At 41.5% G+C, this 21,312-nt stretch overlaps 1 protein-coding gene across 3 annotated transcripts in view; it reads left to right on the forward strand.

The window, feature by feature from the left end:
- Positions 1-21,312, forward strand: part of AEBP2 (AE binding protein 2) — a 213,341-nt gene that overhangs the window by 106,016 nt on the left and 86,013 nt on the right. For all 3 annotated transcript variants that reach the window (XM_069228516.1, XM_069228517.1, XM_069228515.1), the window contains exon 6: positions 15,721-15,845. In XM_069228516.1, coding sequence (XP_069084617.1) covers positions 15,721-15,845 — 125 coding nt within the window. The remainder of the gene's footprint in view (positions 1-15,720; positions 15,846-21,312) is intronic.

Below are 21,312 nucleotides of genomic sequence, written 5' to 3' on the forward strand. Positions count from 1 at the left end.
GTGAAAAATTCACAGACCAAGCAACCAGAGAGTGGAAGGCATATGTTTTAGGAGTTAAAGCCAAAAGAATGGAGAGCAGAGTGCAAAATACAGGAAGAGAAAGGTAGAAGGCACGAGGCAGAGTGAAAGAGAATGAGAGCAGGAGAAGAGGCAGGAGCCTCATGGCGCTTGAATTGGGTCCACGAGGGCCTACACTGGTAGGAGGACTAGTATCTGCTAAGTTCAGGGAAGGCCGGGCCTGGGCACGGGCACCTGCTTAGTGGCTGGTACGCACTGGATCTGCCATCAACTAGGTCCTGGGAGAGAGGAGGATCACTGGAGGCACTTCGCTGTGCTCATCTGGATTGTGGGAATGAGTGGCATTTCACGAAGGAACAGGTAAGAAGCAGGGGAGAATACGAAAGGTGGAATGCAGAAAGCGGAGCGTGGGAAGGAGGCACAGCATGTACCACGAGGAAAAAAGTTGGAAAAAAAGTGTGAGCGCAAGGAGGAAAACAGGAGGACAAACACTCAGGATGAAAAAGATCAAAAAGGCACAAAAGGTGAAAAACATCAGAAGGCACAAAAGGTGAAAACATTAAAAAGGCACAAAAGGTGAAAACATTAAAAAGGCACAAAAGGTGAAAACATAAAAAAAGGCACAAAGAGTGAAAAGGATCAAAAAGGCACAAAGAGTGAAAAGGATCAAAAAGGCACAAAGAGTGAAAAGGATCAAAAAGGCACAAAGAGTGAAAAGGATCAAAAAGGCACAAAGAGTGAAAAGGATCAAAAAGGCACAAAGAGTGAAAAGGATCAAAAAGGCACAAAGAGTGAAAAGGATCAAAAAGGCACAAAGAGTGAAAAGGATCAAAAAGGCACAAAGAGTGAAAAGAATCAAAAAGGCACAACGAGTGAAAAGGATCAAAAAGGCACGTGAAAACATCAAAAAGGCACAAGGTGAAAACATTAAAAAGACACAAAGAATGAAAAGGATCAAAAAGGCACAGAGTGAAAAGGATCAAAAAGGCACAAAGAATGAAAAGGATCAAAAAGGCACAAAGAGTGAAAAGGATCAAAAAGGCACAAAGAGTGAAAAGGATCAAAAAGGCACTGAGAGTGAAAAGGATCAAAAAGGCACTGAGAGTGAACAGGATCAAAAAGGCACAGAGAGTGAACAGGATCAAAAAGGCACAGAGAGTGAACAGGATCAAAAAGGCACAGAGAGTGAACAGGATCAAAAAGGCACAGAGAGTGAACAGGATCAAAAAGGCACAGAGAGTGAACAGGATCAAAAAGGCACAGAGAGTGAACAGGATCAAAAAGGCACAGAGAGTGAACAGGATCAAAAAGGCACAGAGAGTGAACAGGATCAAAAAGGCACAGAGAGTGAACAGGATCAAAAAGGCACAGAGAGTGAACAGGATCAAAAAGGCACAGAGAGTGAACAGGATCAAAAAGGCACAGAGAGTGAACAGGATCAAAAAGGCACAGAGAGTGAACAGGATCAAAAAGGCACAGAGAGTGAACAGGATCAAAAAGGCACAGAGAGTGAACAGGATCAAAAAGGCACGACGAGTGAACAGGATCAAAAAGCCACGACGAGTGAACAGGATCAAAAAGCCACGACGAGTGAACAGGATCAAAAAGCCACGACGAGTGAAAAGGATCAAAAAGCCACGACGAGTGAAAAGGATCAAAAAGCCACGACGAGTGAAAAGGATCAAAAAGCCACGACGAGTGAAAAGGATCAAAAAGCCACGACGAGTGAAAAGGATCAAAAAGCCACGACGAGTGAAAAGGATCAAAAAGCCACGACGAGTGAAAAGGATCAAAAAGCCACGACGAGTGAAAAGGATCAAAAAGCCACGACGAGTGAAAAGGATCAAAAAGCCACGACGAGTGAAAAGGATCAAAAAGCCACGACGAGTGAAAAGGATCAAAAAGCCACGACGAGTGAAAAGGATCAAGAAGCCACGACGAGTGAAAAAGTTCAAAAAGGCACGACGAGTGAAAAAGTTCAAAAAGTCCACTAAGTGTTAAAAAGAGCAAAAGGAAAAACGAGTAAAGGAAAAAGTCACAAAGGGTGCAAAAGCTCACAAAGGTGCAAAAGAGCAGAAAGGCCCAAAGTTTAAAAACGAGCCAAATAGGCGCAAAGGATTAAAAAAAAGAGCCAAAGGGTGAAAAGGTGCAAAAAGGTACGATGGGTAAAAAAGTGAAAAAAGGCATAAACGAAAAAGGGCAACTAGTGTAAAATTCACATATCAAGCGAGTGAAAGCCAAAAGAGTGAAGAGCAGAGAGTGATAGGTAGGAAGAGCAAGAGTCAGAAGGCACAGGCACAAGGGAAAGAGAAAGAATTACGTGAGGTGGGGCTCAGGTTGCTGGAATTGGGTCCGCAAGGGCATAGAGCATTTGTAAGTTTGGTCTCTGGTAAGTCCAAGAAGAGCAGGGCCTGGGGACCTGCTTAATCGTTGTTCCGTGCTGCAACTGCCATTATGTAAATCCTGGGAGAGGGCAGGTGCGCAGGAGGCAGATGGCAGGGTTTATCAGGATTACGGGAAGGAGTGGAAGTCCAGGTAGGAATACGTAAGAAGTGTGTGGGGTGGGGGAATGAAGGGAGTACGTGAGGTGGAGGCAGGAAGGAGGTACAGGGGTAACATGAGGCAAAAAGCAGAAAAAAAGTATGAGAATCATGAGTGAAGAAGAGCAAAAACATTCACAGAGTGAAAAAGATCAAAAAGGCACAAAATGTGAAAAAGGCACAAAGGGGGGGGGGGGGGGGGGAGGCACAAAGGGTGAAAAAAAAGCGAAAGGGCCCAAATGGTGAAAAAGAGTACAACGACCTAATGGGTGAAAAGGGCAAAAAGGCACAAAGGATGAAAAGAGCACAACGACCTAAAGGGTGAAAAAAGCAAAAAGGCCCGGGGATAAAAAAAAAAAAAGAGCAAAAAAACTCAAAGGGTGGAAAAGAGCAAAAAAGCAGAAAGCAAAAGGTGCAAAAAAGCACTAAGGGTGAAAATTAGCAAAAAGACACAGGGGGGAAAATGACCAAAAGGTTTCGAAGGTAAAAGGTCAAAAGGGCATTAAGGATAAAAAAAAAATGTTCAAATGATGGGAAAAAGCACAAAGGAAAAAGACAACAAGTGAAAAAGTGATAAGTCGCAGAGCAAGCGAACAGAGTGAAAGTTAAGTGAGTGAAGAGCTGGGAGTGAAAGGCAGAACGAGCAAGAGGCGGAAGGCATAGGTATGAGGGGCGAGAGAAGAACATTCAAGAAGAGGTGAGAGCCTCAAGGCGCAGGGGCCAAGTCCGTGAGGGCCTGGACCAGGGAACCCCAAACTATAGGGCCAACTACACCCGCTGCAACATTCCTCCGGCCTGCAGAGTCAGCCTGGCTGTAATACGCTGCTGCTCTCCGACGAAGAAGGGCAGCAGAAAGTACTGTGTCCTGGAGACGAACCCCAGTCACGGGCTCGAGAGATGTGAGGCCTTGTTTGCTCATCGAAATCTATGGGAGCAGAGGAGCAATCCATTTGAAGAAGCGGAAGAGAGGCGCTGTAATTGCTTTCCTGCCAGGAGACTTTGCACTGCCACCACACCTTAACTCAAATTTTAATTGCAGTTGGCTTTAACACGGCCGTACTTTGAAAAGACTTATGAACTTCTCAGTGACTGGCAGTGAGTACACACAATCCTCGTTCAGTATCACTGCGTGAACAGATATACTTTAATAGTCTGCACTGCCTCTGCTGGTTTCTCACGGAATACGTGTTCCGCGTGGAAGACAATGTTGTTCTTGTCAAAAGGTTTGAGTTCAGTTAGACCGTAATATGCATTTATTTAAAAAATGCAATAGTTGTAGCATCACCTTCCCGCAAAATTGAAACTAGCTAGATGGCGATTTTCTTTATTCACTGTACATGCCATGTTTTCCAGGTTATGTTTTTTTCAAGCACTTTGTTTCACTGTCACTCAATCTCACTCATTATCACTCACTTCCGGTTACTGATGTTCACAACTGCAACACTGACGCATCATAGATACACTCTTTCACATCAACTCAGTCTCATCCACAAGCGTGCAAACACACATTTAAAGGTTTCTTGTTTACTTACCTCCGCTCCGGGTGCTTCACTTCTTAACTGTAATAGTGTATAAAGGACTATTGTTTATGATTTATATAATAAAAAATGACCATCCATGAATTTTTAGCACTAACTTTGTCACCTCTGATGCCAGGGGTATCGAGTGCAGTGCCTTGGAACGTAGGGGCCAAAACAGGGACCCCTAGATAACGTTTATGTAAGCAGTATTCATTTTTGCAATGTCCTCCGTTACTGAATATTTTTATCAAGTGGTGAACACTAAAAATGTAATTGAAGGTTAGGCTGTCGGTTAAAGAAAAAATACCGGGAAAGCTACTAGGTCTGGGCCTATGAATCAGATTCCTTCTTAACTGTTTTTGCTTGTGGTTGTGAGGATGAGTAGTAGATGAATGTGAGTATAAGTAGATTCATGGATGGCAAGATTAATGGGTGAGTGCATTAAGGTACAAATTATTTGTGAAGAGTAAGAGTACAAAGAGGAGTCTGAGGCAAAGAGGGATGTTTTGGGTGAAAGGCAGTTAGTGGGAAAGGAGCAGAGAATAGTTGAAGGATTCAGCCCCTGATAGAAAAGTGAACGCATGTGTGGATGACTATTATATTTTTAAAGCACGGTACTATGTTTATTAGAATCAGTGAATGATACCTTTAGTACTATTCGTGCTTTGATTCTTAAATTAATGAGATGAAGGCCTGATGGTGGAAAGTCAGGTGAGGACTTCTAGTGTCAGAACTCCCTCATATACTTAATAACTATTCTTTCTCCCCAGTGATAGAGACGATTGTAGAATTAACTAAAATTATTCTCCTTTATTTATCTATTTACTTTTTGATATCTTAGTTTTGAGGTATATATTTTTTTCTTTCTTTTCATTTCATCAGTGTATATATATATATACCGAGATATAAAAGGGTCTCTGAGGAAAAGAAAGAGACAAAAGTTGAACCCAGCAAATAAGCCTTTAAAAACAACTCTTTTGTGTGAGGCAGTGAGCCTGTGCCCCTCGCGGCTTGAGGTACGGAAGGAAAATAGAACAGGAACGTGAGATGCGAGTGCAGCCTGTTTAATGAAGAGTGGGGCGTAAAGTACTTGTTTGTATATGCAGCTGATAAAGCTTTGCCTTGTATGTAACAAACCTGTTGAAGTTTTGAAGGAGTACAATATGGGTTGGCACTGTGAGACCAAACATGAGCGAAGTTATTCCCAATTCACAGGAACACATTCGTAAATTTCATGAATGCAGCGCAGTTTGCTTTCCCACGCAGAAGAAAATTGAAAATGAAGCTTTAATTAGGGCCAGTTACAAAGTAGCTTATGCGTTGGTTATAAGAGGAAAGCCATTCACCAAGTGATCTCATTAGTGTATGATGGATACAGTGGAAGAGTTATGCCCAGAATAAGCAAATCTGTTAAACATCAGTCTCGCGTCAAATGCTATGACTTGTAGAATTGAGAATGCAGGAAGCAATGTAGTTCATCAAATTGCAGACAAAGCAAGACATTTTCAGTTCTGTTCTCTCACACTTGATGAATCAACTGATGTGAGCGACACATCACAACTCGTAGAATTCGTCTTGGTGTCAACAGTGAATTTAATGTCACACAAGAATTAGCCTCAGTGCATAGCATGCACAATATAGTAACTGGAGAAGACCCTGTGTTGTGATTTGCCTAATGGTTTCGCCTCCTTTTTCCGTCTATGCATCCTTTTCCACTTGGTACTTTCCACTGAAGCTTAATTGGAATGTTGTGTGCCCTGTGAGATTACCCTGTGTGGTGAATCTGGAGACACTTAATGAATTTCTACTTATTACTTTAATTTAATACATCGATTCCTTATCTTCTGGACTTTGTTACTTTATCTCTTCAAAGATTTGACTAAAACTTTGTCAGAATATAACCCGGAGTGAAATAAACTGCAATGTGTGACAACTGATGGAGGAAAGAACTTGTCTGGGGTGAAGAAAGGTATGCTTGGATAAATCACAAAAGTTTGTGAGTTTGGTGGATTCTCAAACATAGGGTTATCCATCAACAAGCATTGTGTGGAAAATATGTGGATATGTCTTGCGTTCTAAAACCTGTAGCTTCAACTGTGAATTTCATTCAATATCACAGGCGTAATCATCGCCAGATTCGTGATTTTCTGAAAGAAACTGATTCTGCGTTAGTTGACTTGTCTGATTATACAGCGGTTCAATGGCTTAATCGCGGTAATGCTCTATCACGGTTCTTTGAACTCAGAGAGGAGATCGATTCATTTCTCACAGAGAAGAGAAGAATCTATCCGAACCACATTTATCAAACACTGACTGGCTTTGGAAATTGGCAGTTTTTGCACAGGCCGTATGAAATGATCGAATTTGAAGTTGGAAGGTGAAATCATTTTAATTTCTGATATATTTGCGCATCTCAAGGAATTCAGGACAAAACTGATGCTATTGGAAGGAGAGGTGAAAGTTCATAATTTGGATCATTTCCCATACTGCGAATAATTTCATGAAAATAATTTCATGAATAAAGTGAAGCAGAATGTCCTTCTTCATTTGCAACAGAAATCATCCAAGACTTGCAAAAACAATTTCAGGAACAATTTTCTGATCTCGATAGAAAAACAGATGAAATAAAGCTGTTTCAAAATCCATTTGAGTGCAATGTTGAAAAACTCCCAAGTCAGTTTCAGTTGGAAGTTATTGATCTTCAGTCAGATGACCTGCTGAAAGACAAGCATAAAGAAGGAAATATGATAAGATTTTGTAAATCTTTGCAGCGTGAGCAGTTTACAAATTTGAAGCAATTTGCTTGTGGGTTTGTATCAGTTTTTGGTACAGTGTACCTGTGACTGAACACTTAAAAAAATGAAGTCCAAAAATTGAGCAATTATATCTAATGAGCATTTGAAGTCCATTATAATAATTGCATCGTCAAGCTTGAAACCTGAGTACAGTGATATTTTGGAACTACAACATCAGTTCCACCATTCCCACTAATCTTGTGCTTCATGTTTTGTTGTTTTGTCTACAGTTGAAAACTCCAATTGCCAGAATTGTGTCGAAAGATTGCAGACTGAATTTATTTTTTGTCAACCTTTACGAATGGCTCAAGTTTATTTCGAATTTCTTTACTTTTTACTGAAGTTGTTTCTAAGAGTGTTTATTTTTCTTTTGTGTGCCACAAAACTGGAAAAATTATAATTTCATGGAATATTAATGTTGTAAATTAATAGCCTGCTTTTCTTACATAATTTCTTTTTCTCAGACCCTTTTATATATCATTTTCCAGTTTAAGCACAGCATTGTTGTTTTGTAATTGCCACATTTCTCTCTTGTTGTGAATCATGTCATGCTGATTACGAAAAAAGATCCAAGTAAAACCTATTTATTTACATTTTATTCAAATAAAACAGATTTTTTTCCGGCATACGAATATTTGTGAAATATACGATGTGGCCCTCATACTGAAAAGTTTGGAGGTCCCCTATCCTAGTATCTGCTGGCCACGCAACCTCGTGTTTGGAGCTTTACATCAGGGCAAAGGAAGAATAGTTTAATTACTATCTTGTCATCGGAACCAAGCACATACTGATGAATGGGGGGCTTTGGCCCTCTGCTATAGGTCTCTGATTTAGAAGATCTTTCAGTAGTTGTAGAGTGGATGTCCCTAGGAGGTTGACCTGCTACGAGGAGGATGTGCTGCATAAGATAAGTAAGGGGGATTTATCACAGGGCGTCGGAGCTGCTTGTCAAGTTTTCTCTTAGACGTGCAATGGGCCGTGGCACTGCATGCTAGCTGTATGAAAGCCCTTTTCTTTGTAAGTATCTTTGCATCAGAACCTCGCTACAAGCTTTCTTGAAAGCGCAGGAGTCAAATTGTTATTTATTAGCTGAATCGAATTAGTTACCCAACCTACTATTCCTTGTTTTCAAGCTTTATATCTTCAGCTCATTCACTAACTTGTAGTGTTACAGTTTTATGTATGCACAATTCTTAAATGCAATTTAATTGAAACTGGCTCCATGGGCCCATTCTGAACCTATGCATTGGAGCAAAACGTAATCATATTAAGGCTCTGAATATATATAATCAAAATTGCTAACAGGCAAATGTGTGGAGCATCATACTAATAGCAGTGCAAAGCAGTGTTTGAGGACCATCCTTATAATGGAAATGCCTTAAAATAGTTGCGTTCAAGTTATTTATGTGTATATTTATAGACACTTCAAAATACCTCATCTACTTTGAAATGCTTGAGGCGGTTTGCTGCAATTGTTCCTTGCCTTTTGGTTTGTCAGCAGGAAGATGTGGCTTGGGGTATTTTATGCTGTAGGAGGAAGCAAGGACAGCCCAAGAAGCTAGTTTGCTTGGCTCCAGCTTGTTTACTTGCAGCAATGTGCATTATGTGACAAGTGACTCAGAATTTTGCTGTACCTGTTCTGGCAACATCTGGCTGCTACAGCTCATTTACAGATCTGTGTGCATGAAGGAAGCTTGCAGTGGTGTAGTACCTGCTTTGGACATCCACGCTTCTGACTGGCTTCTTTTTTCTTCTTAAATGTAAAGGCACTTGCCAGCACTTTTCCTTACCAGTGTGGACTGTCTGAATAATATCCAGGACGGCGTAGATGCCGTCTCTCTATGCACATCATGTGTGGTCATATATTTTCCAGCTCTTTGGTAAGTAAAAGTGCATTACAGAGCACAACTCTTTCTTTCATGCCATTTCATTTTGCAAATCTTCTACACTTTTTACCTTGAACCTTTTTTTTGGTGGGTTTGGTTACCACAGCCTTGTTCCTTATACTATTAAAAAAAAAACAAAAAAACATTTGCTGCATTTAATAAAGAAAACACACTTCTTACACCAGGATAGGCTGCCTAACCCTATTCCTTTTTACTAATTTTCTTGTGTGCAAACACAGAAGAGAGACTCTCAGTCTCTTTGATAAAATTAACTTAAATTAAAAATCAACCAATCCCCTCTACCTCTTAATTCCTTGTCATGCTGAAAACAATTTTTTTCCGGTTTTGAAAAACCGGAGCCCATCAATCTTTTTTTCTTAAAGTGCCAAAAGAAAGAGTAAAAAAGAGCGTATCATCTGTCAATCATTCCTATGTTGAATTGTTAGAAACTGTTATTGGTTTGATCTATGACACTGGACTTCTTTATAAACTTGCCAAAGAATTGTTTAAAGCTGTAAGACTTTGTAACAGAACTCCATTATTGGGAGAGTAAAGAACCTTCATTTTTAGGTATCACAGTACAGAAGGTATTGTAAACATAGGGTTTGCAGCCTGCCCACTGCCTAACACGTGTTGGCTTCATTGTCATGTTTATTTGCTGTCTTTTAATTGCCCATCACATGCTTTCTTCTCTTATTTCTCTTTTGACTGGAGTATGGCCCAAGTACTGATTGCTTCAGGTAGATTTCTGTCCTTCCGCTGGTCCCACTGTGATTAAGGCAATACTTTTCTTTTTTCTTCTTTTGTGACATCCTTGTTGAACCTCTTGCCATTTGTAGCTGAGTTTTAGTATGCCACACACACATTCCAAAGAAGCCCTTTCCTTTTGTCCTTTGAAATGGATGTTTAGTCTGACAGCAGATGCTTTCTGCTGTTGTTGTGACACCAAGTGTTATCTGCTTCCAAATGTATTTTCACTGAAACATGGGTGCAGTTGCTTTCTTTGCATTATAAGATTTTTTGCCAATGTCATATTGTTTTCTTTTTCACGCATAGAGCGATAAACTCAATCAGAATCACAGGGGTGATGTGCTGAGATCTAGCAAACATTGGCAAAACCAATCGATCGCGCCTTTAAGACTATTGGCTCTGCCATTGCCTTTAGTTCATTCTGTACAGCAAGAGCATTGTGACTTCGACAATGACTTGTAGCCATTCGGTATAGAAGAATAGAGTCTGTGCAGCATAGCTAAAAATACTAATAAAGAAGAAACTATTATAAATCCTGCACCAATGGACTTTAAAACACAAAGCGCATTAGCTCTGGCTGCATCATAGGTGTTTTTAATTTACTTTTAGCCACAGTGAAAAGCATTCTGGCTGCATTAAAGTATGGCTACTAAACATTGCCAAAGTCAATATCTCTCAAAGGCAAGACATATTAGCTTTTCCAATGCTTGTCTGTGATCCTGTCGGTTGTTATGTCTTTGAAGCTGTTAGAAATGGTGTCTCTAGTTGGCAGTCAGTTTACACTGTCTCCAAGTAGGGCCCATCACTCCAGTCAGGGTAAGGCAGATACACAGCTCAGATAACACCTGCTCGCACCCCCTTGGTAGCTTGGCACAAGCAGTCAGGCTTATCTCTGGGGCAATGTGTAAAGTATTTGTACAAACACACACAGTAACACAGTGCAAACGCCACACCAATTTAGAAAAATAGCCAATATTTATCTAAATCAAACAAAACCAAAACAACAAAAAATGCAACATAGACAAGCAAAGGTAAGATTTTTTTAACGTAAAAAAATCTTAATCCATAGAAATCATTTGATGCGTTGTTTTAGCACAAACTACCTGGCATGCGTAAAAAGTAAAGCTGTACAGGTGAGCGTGCGTCAGAATAACAAGCGATGCGTCAAATCCTTACTCGCAAGTGAGGCCGTGCATCACTTCTTTTTCCGTTGGGTAAGCGTTGTCTTGCTTCTTTTCTTGCAGGGAAGGGATGAGTTGATTTCCGGACATGCAGCCTCAAGTCTGTGCGGTGATGTTGAAGATTTTGACACCCAGGGTCGATGCGTGGAAAATTCTGATGCGCTGAGTGAAGGGTCCGCGTTGAGAACAGGCGCTGCGTCGATTCTCCAGCCGCGAGGCAGATGCTGCTTTGAATTTTTAGCTACGGGACAGACGCTGTGTCGATTATTCTGACGCGCACACAGCAGGGCATGGATTTTTCCTCACAATTTACCAGCTTCCACTTCTAAGGGCCCAGGAATTGGATTTGGCACCGCTTAGCAAGTCAGAACTCTCAGCAGAAGAGCCCAGGCACTGGCAGATGAGCTCTTTGATGTCCCTGAGACTTCAGAACCAGGGACAAGCCCTTGGAGAAACTTCACAAGCAAGTTTTCAGAAAGCAAAATCCTGTACTTTCCCTCTTAAGGCAGAAGCAGCAGCAGGCCAGCCCCCCCAGAGCAACAAGCAGAGTGGCAGGTCCTCCTCAAGCATCAAGCTGTTCTCCTTGGCAGAGGTTCCTCTTGATCCAGAAGTAATCTAAAGATGTGGGGTTAGCAGTCCAATACTTATACTTATTTCTGCATTTGAAGGTGGCAAACTTCAAAGGGAAGTCTTTGTAGTGCACAAGACCCTGCTTCTTCCTTGCCCTAACCAAGACACAATCTTGGGGGTTGGCGACTGAATTGTGCAAAGGCAGGCACAGCCCTTTCAAGTGCAGGTGTCTGCTCCTCCCTCCCACTCTAGCCCAGGAACACTCATCAGGAAATGCAAGACACACCTCAGCTCCGTTCGTGTTACTGTCTAGAGTGCATTATTCACAAACAGCCCAATTGTCACTCTGACCCAGACGTATTCAGCAGTCAAGCTGAGGCACAGAATGGTTAAGCAAGAAAATGCCCACTTTCTAAAAGTGGCATTTTCAAACAGACAGTCTTTACCAAAATATGTATTTTTAAATTGTGAGTTCAGAGACCGCAAACCCCATAGCTCTATCTGATCCCAATGGAAAACTGGGCGTCGGGAAGATACTAAAGAGGTGAGGAGTATGCAGGTAGATAAGAGATTCCACAAGGAAGATCCTTATCAAAGGTAAATCACTTCTTTATGCATTCGCCCAGAGAACATTGCGTTTTGTTGTGCTTGGTGATGGAAAGGCATTCCTCCTTATAAGAGCTGTGTTCCTTCTTAGAAGCACTTTTTAAATCACACTTTCGTGGATCATTTCTAGCAGGTTCTATTGCCTGGGGTACACATGCTCTTAACAGTTCAATTTTTAATGCTGAAAATGTGGACTGTAATCCACTTTGTTCAGTCTGTTGTTTCATGCTTGGTACCCAGACAGTTATATTTTATCTTCAGTTTTTTTTTATTTATTTCTTTTTTTGCTGTTTCTTTCCCCTCTTTCTCATTCCTTCAGTTTGGATATGCTACATTGCTTTAAGCCACGTTTGTCTGCAACCATTTGCAGCAGCTGAATCACATACTCTTGTTGTCTTATTGACTGTTATCATTGCTATGAAGCCCTCTCACAACTGCTTGGTTTGTATGCTTAATGCGATTGCGCCAGTCTCGCACGAGACATTAGATGCCATCATAAATACAAAAAATAAAAAAAGACCGACAGAAGATGAGTCCATTGTTTTTACTGCTGGGTGCAGTCCCAGTCACTCTTCTTGCCAGTGTGGTAGTGAGGCACCTTTCCTCTCCTGTCAAGAGGTCAACCTCACTTGCTGTAAGCCAGTGGAGCCAGTACCCCCAGATATCAAGCTCTAGGCAAGATGCGCCTTGCCTGGTCCTTGAAGAGTGTTTAGTGCAGTCTACTGTCAGACGCTTGTCTTTGTCAGAGACTAGCGTACCGTCTAGATGATCCTTGCTTCCATTCTGTTCACATAGGTATGAAGTACCCTATGATTAAACTGGTCACACAGTATGGGTGTGGAGCATCAGGTCCAGTTACAACTGGTCCCTCAGGATTTTATCTTTGTTACGTCAGGATAACAGGTCTTTGACATGGTGACTCACCAGAGAGAAGACTTCAGCTCCCTTTCTGATGGTCTCTGTTAGAGTTCCTGCCTGATCAAGCAGGTACTGTCTGCCAATGCAGTTGTGTCCAATTTCTGTGTTTGAAAGTAATATATACTACTGAGTGGACAACCATGTTTGCTAGCAGAAATCATTGTCATAAGAAGTGGCGCAGGAAGTGAGCCTCATCCTCTTCTGAGATACACCACTATCGCCTATGCCATCCATCAAAAACTACAGGAGACAAAAGAATAATGAGGGGCACTGAGAAACCCTGACCCTCCCTTTCATGCTAGCCAGCTGCATTAGTCTCTGGATGTTGTCACAGCATCAGAAGCACGCCTGATGGATCCTGCCATCTGCCATTTCAGCTCCGATATTAAAGAAGCAGGACTTTGCATCATTCTCCAATGTGCAGTCAGAGACCTAATGGTCTATTTAGGTTTGTCCTCATGGTTCATCTCTTCTAGGTTCTCTCCTCACTGAGCCCCACTTGTTCATGCAGAAGAATGATGCCTTGTACTTCACAGAAAAAGTAAGCCCAACCACAGGCTTTAGCTGGCTAGTTCCCAAAGAGGAAGACTGCGATATCCCTGGGAGTCGAGTACTTACTGTCCAGTAGTTTTGAGACTGTTCCCTGAATGAGAGACTTCCACCAGATCTACTGGTATACAGCCTTCGGCTCAATGATCAGGTTGGGGGAAGCAGTAGCCGACACCATAGACTGCAGCAGAATACATTACAGAAACGAACAGCTGAGGTTGTGCCAGTGATCACAGTCAAATGAGGTCAGTTCCCAGGTGGAAGATTTTATTTATTTTTCTTATCTGGCTGAACTTGATGTGCAGGTTGAAACTGGAGGAGATATGCCAAGTGACCATTGGGGCCTTTCACAAAAGACATAATGATTTCTTCCCATCCAATAAAACATGTTACAGGCCGCATAAATTAGCCTACTACATGCCTATTTTGTTTTGTCCCATAAGTCTACAGCCAGTAGTTTGACAGATGCTAAATCACCCATTATGGCTGGTTTTCTCCTGTGTGTGCATACTAGTTATAAACCTGAACGAATCAACTCCCCAGTTCCCTTTCATGGTTTCCTGTATACAGCCTTTGGATTCTTTTGTATCAGTGTTTTAGTATTCCTTATTTATCATCTATTCTGGCTCCCAGCAGCAAGTGCAAGCTGACAAGTCCCTGTCCTCACTAGGGGTTCTCTGTAGAAAGGTATTTGAGCTCCCTTTAATGAAGTGTACTCTTGTGTGTCTGTTCTAAGCTGTCAGTGAGTATTTCCTAAAAGAGCAAATACTCTGGTGTGCATCTGTCTTGTGCCTGCCTTTGTGGGTACTGCACGGTCTAATAAGATAATCTGCCATTGTTTTCCTTATACAGCCTACATATGTATGTAACCATTGACAATTGCCACTTTATAGTTAGGAACAAGTTGCCATAGTGAGTGGATTTTTTTTGGTTTGAAAATAACTTTGGCACCGTTTGGCAAATCTTCACAAAACTTAAAAAATAAATGTCATCCACCTCAGGTCCTTTCTCGGAAGATTCTTAAGCGGGGACCAAGAAAAAAGGCCCCCCCAAAATACAAATTTCCCATTGGATTTTCATGTGGATAAGTGAACAGCGCTGCAGCCCCAAAAGCTGAACGGAATTGCACCAGATGTGGCAGAAATCTAGATCTATACACGGGCAGCATGTTTTTTAATTATTTGGTGGAAATCTGTTCTATAGTTTTTGAGAAATTAAGGTTTAAAATGAATGTACATCTGGACGGTTGGGTTAGTTGGAGTCCTGCTGGCATGCAACTTCATATAATAGAGCATTCTTACAGTCTTGGAAGGGGTGAAGCGAAAGGCTCCCACGATAGCCTGGCTGCTACATGAAGGGCTGTGTTTTGGCCGCCATTACAGGACTTTGTCCCCATGTCTTGAATGTATTAAAAAAAATGGAGATAAATGGGGAAGATAGGGGTTGCCCTGAATCCATCTTGAGGGCGGGTCCCCGAAGTACCTGCCCGGGGCAAATAAAAAAAAAAAAAAAGTTTATGTAAAAAGTTATATTTTTGAAGTTCTGCGATTCCACTGGACTCCGACGGGAGCCAGAACAGCCTGCTGAACTCCCTCAGGACCAGAAGCCCTGCTGGCTTCCATGGGGATTTCTGAGGGATCAGGAAAATAATGTAAAATAAAACAAAAAAAGAGGGGGATTCAAAATACACAGAGACTGTTCAAAAGCGGCACACATTACTTTAACAATATCCATATTAAAGAATAAATTAGATGCTGAGTAAGGGGCGCAGCAGTAAATACGCAATTTAGAAAGTTATCTTGGCTATTCATTTGTCATCACCTTTTTATTATCTATTTACTGTAGTGTTTGAGAATCTGAATCTGGTCATAATGTATGATGTAACAGAATTGTACTGGTCAAATAAAAGTTTACTTAAGCCCAACACAACCCTCATTTCAGCTTTGAGACATGAGCTGGTCTTCCGTAGCACATTGATATTATAAACCACTCTGTCTAATCTGAAGGATCCTGGTGGTGTGGTTGGCGTCGCACAGCATGGAATATAAGACCTTCTTTTACTGCCTGTGCCCAAAAGGTTTGTTTTCAGACCCTCACAAACTATTTAAAATCAAACATCTGTATGCTAGGAGTATGCAAAGTCCTTAGTCGACAACGAGCATCAAGCTTTTAAAACGTTTTACCAATAATTTACTTGTTTATTTACTGGTTATTGATTTTGGGTAAAATGTAAAAGCTCTACATGGTGAAGTTACTAAAAGTGTGCTAATAGAAACTGCATGGTAAAGGTATTACAATTTTATTCATAGAAACAGCTTAATAACATAGCTGTAGCATCTTCACGTTTTATAGTTTTGACAATTGTTTCCTTACCCTTTTAATTCCAGCAAGACCCCATGATTTTTTTGATGCACAAACGCTGGACGCTATTCGACATCGTGCCATCTGCTTTAATTTGTCTGCCCAAATTGAAAGTGTCGGGAATGGACATAGTGTTGTCTTTCATAGTACCGTAAGTAATGTTTATTACAACTGAAAGACTTCTTTATCTGCTTTTTAACAAAATGTCATGTGTGACACAACAGCAGTGTTTTCATGTTTGGGCTACGTGTTGATAGACTCTTAGGCCCTTCCACACATTAGGATCTCTGGTAGCTCTGCGCCCAGCCTCCCTATTACCCACAGTTTCTTCTCTCCTTAATGTTACAGACTGGAGCTTTTCCTAACCATTTATAGATGTCCATATAATAAAAAATCTCGATGGAGTTAGTGACGTCGATGGTCTTTGACAGACTACAGGCCCATTGTGTTTTCCAAATATGGGAATTTAGATGGACGAACTTTAAAATCTTAAGGTAGCTGTCCCGTAACCAGCATCTGTAAACCACGGTTGAACATAAAAAATAAGTTGTAAGTAGTGCTAGTTGTTTAGCACAAACTTAGAGAGAAAGCAGCGACATGCTATATATAAATAGGGACCGACAAATTATGACACAAGATTGGTGCATTCAGTGGGATTTTGCATGTACTTGTATGCATGTTCTTTGACAATTCAGAGACATGTACACTGCGTTTTAAAGCAGAGAAATATTAAGTGATTTTTTTTTTTTTTTTTTTTTTTACAATTTCACAATTTTTACTCCATCTCTAGAATAGGGTTAAGAACCAGATCTCCAGCTTCCATTGGCAGCAGTTCAGCCATTAAACAGCAAATCTTTGCAGGTCGGTTGTGTGGTGTCATAAGGACATCAGTTCACAAACTCTCTAGATGATTAACATTTCCCCTGCATCTTTAGAAAGTGATGAATACATTGGGTCTCAAAAAGTGCAAATCTTGCTATTCAAAATCAGTTGTTTTTGCCTGGAATATCTAAGACAAAGATAATGGCTGCATGATGGATCAGATTTCTGTGAATCCTTTGAATATTATTCATAAAGTGTATCACTCGGCAGGTCGAAGAACCTTGATATTGAAGGCAGGGTGTTGAAGGGGGTTTTGAAAACTGCCGACTGGTAAGTAAGGATACGTATACAGCTCCCCTCTGTGTTATAGGCTAGCAGTTGCCTTTAAATTTAGTGAAAAGGTTTACGTGAAAAACAGCGTTGTCTAAAGGGTGTTCTCAAGGCCACGTTGATGGTCAGTCCTTAGTGACAAAGGAAGCTCACTCCACAGTTCACGATGAGTGACGCTTTGTCCTCCAAGATTTTATTGAAGCCATTTGCAGGAACGTGAGTATCTTTGCTGTGATTGGCTTTATAAATTGAACACCATTTGAAACTAATTTCTCCTTGACTATAACCACTGCAAATTTTATCTGTCATTTTTTTAAGTACTACACTGATTTTTACCTTTCTTAAATTGAAGCAGCTAATAGAGATAATACAAATAAAGGGACCCTCACCTAGTTGGAGACGACTCAACAGGAGCCCACCTTTGGCCCGATTATGCTTCAGGTAATCAAGACCCTAAAGAATGGCTCGACCTCGGGGAGTGATGGACTGTCTTCAGAGATCTACAAGGAATACTTATTAGAACTGACCCCTTTCCTTCTGGAAGTGTATAATGAGACATTCAAGACAGGTATTCTCCCATCATCACTACGTGAAGTAATAGTAATTACCCTATTATAACCGGGTAATCCAGCCTCTGCCTGTGATTCATATCACCCCTTTCACTCATCAAAATAAATAACAAAATCCTAGCTAAAAACATTGCCGGTAGAATGAAAAATTTCCTAGCTATTGTAACCGAAAGTTTCACTTGTATTAAGAACACAAAAGCAGGAATTATGCCGTCTTTCTTAACCACTTTATTTTAACAGCAGCCAGGAACAGTGGGAAAATCAGAAATTGACAAAGGAATAACAAAGTTCAACAGCCATTCAGGAGTTTGTGAGGCACATATGGTCTATCAACGCTGTTGCCACGTCCTCTTGCTTTGTCTGACCTAAAGCCACGTGTCACGTCCCTCAGTCTTGTTTGAAAACTTCTGATCCTGAGGCAAATGAAAGACAACCATATCAGGTCCCATCCCCGATGAGGATACAGCATAAAAATGCATTCCTACCACAGTAAGCAAACACCTTGTTTTGTATACACAGTAGTCATGCTTAACCTTATTCCGAAAAATGCCAGGGCAGGATAAGGCTCGTCAGAGTGGGAGGGTTAATCCTCGCCCCCGTGTCCTTATTAGAATTGAAAGTTTCTGTTACAATAGTTAGGACATTTTTCATTCTATGACGGGACTGGAGGCGAGGATTAAATCTACGATTGAAGCCATATTGAGGATCAGCTTAAAATAAAATATCTTAAATGTGGGTTCCGAGGACCAATCTGCTGCATTGATGGAGAATGATTTGAAAGCAATGGCTCCTCTGTCTGAATGAGCACTGAAGATTTTGATATCAATACCAGCTTCTTGCAATGCCCAACGAACCCATCTGGCAATGGTTTGGGAAGAAACAATCCCTTAATGGTCTCTTGAGGGCACTTAACAACTGTCTTTCTCCATGAGGACTGAGCTCTGCCTTCATGGCCTCATAACAGTTAATACATCTGACCACAAATAACATAGGCAAATCTGGAAATGACTGATAGGATACCACCTGTCAATTGCACTTCCGTCCTTCTTGTAATGTGGAATATGATTCCGTCTGGAGTGAACACTCTACCAGAGATGTCAAGAGCCCTAACATCCTTTACCCGTATGCAGGAGATGGGGCACAATAACGTGGCTAGTTTGGCTGAAAGTTCCTTGCGTGAAAGATATTTGTATGCTGGCCAAGAAAGGAAAACATTAAGGAACTGATTGATATCCAACAATGCAGAGTACCAAGGTTCTGGTGGCAGAGATAAACGTATACCTCTCATCAATTTTCTCACCAATGGGTGCTCCCCCACCGGAGAATGCCTTGTGGAAATCGTAGATCTGAACGTGTTGATTGACCAATAAGCTAAGCCTCCTGTGGCCATAGAGGCTAACAACTTCAGGATGTGCACAACATGGACCCTCACGGGATCCAGGTGTCATCGATGACGCCCAGCCCCTGAGGCCAAGTTGACCTGTATTGCTTAGTGGTGTTGTCTGCCCATACCTTGAAGAGGAAAGTTGCAGCTTGTCCCAAAATTCCCAGGACTTTCCATCGTTGCCTGTAATCCTTCAAGCCGTAAGCGACAAAGACCGTCGGAACTCGTGAGAAGATCTTGAAGGTGGGGTAAAAGGATTGGAGAATCCCAAGAAAGTTCCACAAGAACTGGAAACCACGCTTGAGCTCGCCAAACCATAGTTATCAATACCATCTCTGCTTGTTCTCGGCACACCTGTGCCGACAGGCAAGTGATCATGGCGAATGGGGGAAATGTATACCCCCGTCCCGAGCTCCAGCTCTGAAGAACGCGTTTGTGTCCATTGCCCCCTGGTCTCCAACTGAAGTACCTGGGGAGATGATGGTCCGGAGTGACGCAAATAGGTCGATCGAAAACTGGCCCCAGTGTGACTGAAGGGCCTGGAAGAAAAGGGCCCTCAGTTGCCAGAGGCTGGTAGCCCTGAAATGTCTGGAATGCCATTTTGCTACTTGGTTGACTACTCCCGTAAGATGCTCTGCTGTCACTGAGATTTGATGGGACAGACAGTAATCTCAGAGTGATCTATCGAGATCTGAAAGGGTCTTGGAGCAAGTGCCCCCAAGTGATTTATGTATCTCACAGCCACAACATTGTCCATCTTGAGAAGGACACAGCATTTAGCTTGATCTTTGGTCCAACATTTGACCACAAAAGTTCTGACCAGCAGCTCAAGGCTCAAGGCAGATTGGACCATTTGAGCTGTGGAAAATGCACCACACCATGCGCACCATCCTGAGTCACTGGTGTCGGATTCTGTGACTAGGTCACGAAGAATAGCAAAGATGGCCCAGTTGTTCCAGGCCTCCATGTGGTCGAGCCACCACTGGATCGCCTCCATTGCTTCGTCTGACAGCAGGACTACTTGAGAGTATGTGAGGCCTCTTTGGAGATGACAGCTTTGAGACGTTGTAGGGCCCAATAATGGAGGAGACCTTGGACTATAGCCTGGATGGAGGAAGACAAAAGGCCGACGACTCCTCCCATCTGGCGATGAGAAGCTGACGACTTGACCAGCAGGCAAAGCAGTTTGTGTCTGATTTTGTTCATCTTCCTGGAAGGAAGGCTGAGGATGGCCTGTACTGAATCAGCCACACAGCCTAGAAATGTCAGATTCTGGTTGGGCTCCAGGACAAACTTTGGTCCATTGATAATGAATCCGAGGTATTCTAGCAGGGAGATCACCATCTGCAGGTGCTATGAAACATATGGAAGAAGGTGGTTATGCTACCAGGTTCGCACATCCCAAATGTCCATATAGTTGCTAGGGAGATAGTGTTCCAATCATCATAGAGATTCTTCACCTGGGTGCCACACTGGTGTGCACACCCAACCACTGAGGGTGTGTGTTGCGTTGACTGGAAGGCCACTCAACCAAAGTTAATTCATAAGGTCACCAGGGCACACCAAAAATTTAGCAGAATGTCCATATATGAGAGTGATAACATTTAATAAAGTTCAACCAAAGACACAAATAGTACACAAGGATTAACTAAAAAGTATTCAGTTGTTATTAAAAAGAAAACAGCATACCATATATCGAGGAAGATAACGTCAAAGTCTAATAAGAAAAATCTTGTATTTAAAATATTCTTTAGGGGAAGAGAAAAATAAGAGTGTATGAGATAAAATGTTTGGCAAACTAACTCTCATAAACAGTACAAAAATCTAACACTGTGTTCAAGTGTATGATTGCAAGAAACTGTGAGAGAATTTATAGACTGTATTGGTCTATTTCTAAAGTAGTGTTGTCCATCATCAAACTGTCCCAGATGTTTACACCAAAAAATCATGAATAAGACGGTCATCAATAAACATACAGAAATCACCCATGCACATAATGATGTAGAGCTGTACTCAAACTTAAAATTAATGGTCCACCATGACCTAGATTGATGAATAGTGGTGAGACTAAAAAATATTATTGACAACTAGAATTAATATAGGCGTTAAGACGAAACCTTACCTAAGAGCGTCTGTTAAATTTTTGGAAAAGTTCTATGGAGTTACATGGAGTAAAAGGCCATAATAAGCCTATAGTGAAATGTTAATAATGACACAGGGCGGTGCACGTCTCTAGTTAAATAGCACAGGTAAAAAATGTATTTCGACATGTATGAAATGCAATGTAGAAGTTGCAATTAGTGTTGTAAACTCCTAACCAGACTTTTCTTGCCACATAAACTGAAAAGTAAAACAGTTTCACATAAGCGAGCCAAAGGCCGCCATGAGCACAAAACAAACACACTAAAGGAAACAGAAGTTGACTCACAGTGAAACGTATCAGCAAAAGTGCAAATATCCGTGTAACTGGCAAAAAGGGCAAATATCCATGTAACAGAGTCGTCATGCAAAGC

Source organism: Pleurodeles waltl, chromosome 4_1, assembly GCF_031143425.1.
Source record: "Pleurodeles waltl isolate 20211129_DDA chromosome 4_1, aPleWal1.hap1.20221129, whole genome shotgun sequence".
In the NCBI taxonomy this organism is placed as follows: Eukaryota; Metazoa; Chordata; class Amphibia; order Caudata; family Salamandridae; genus Pleurodeles; species Pleurodeles waltl.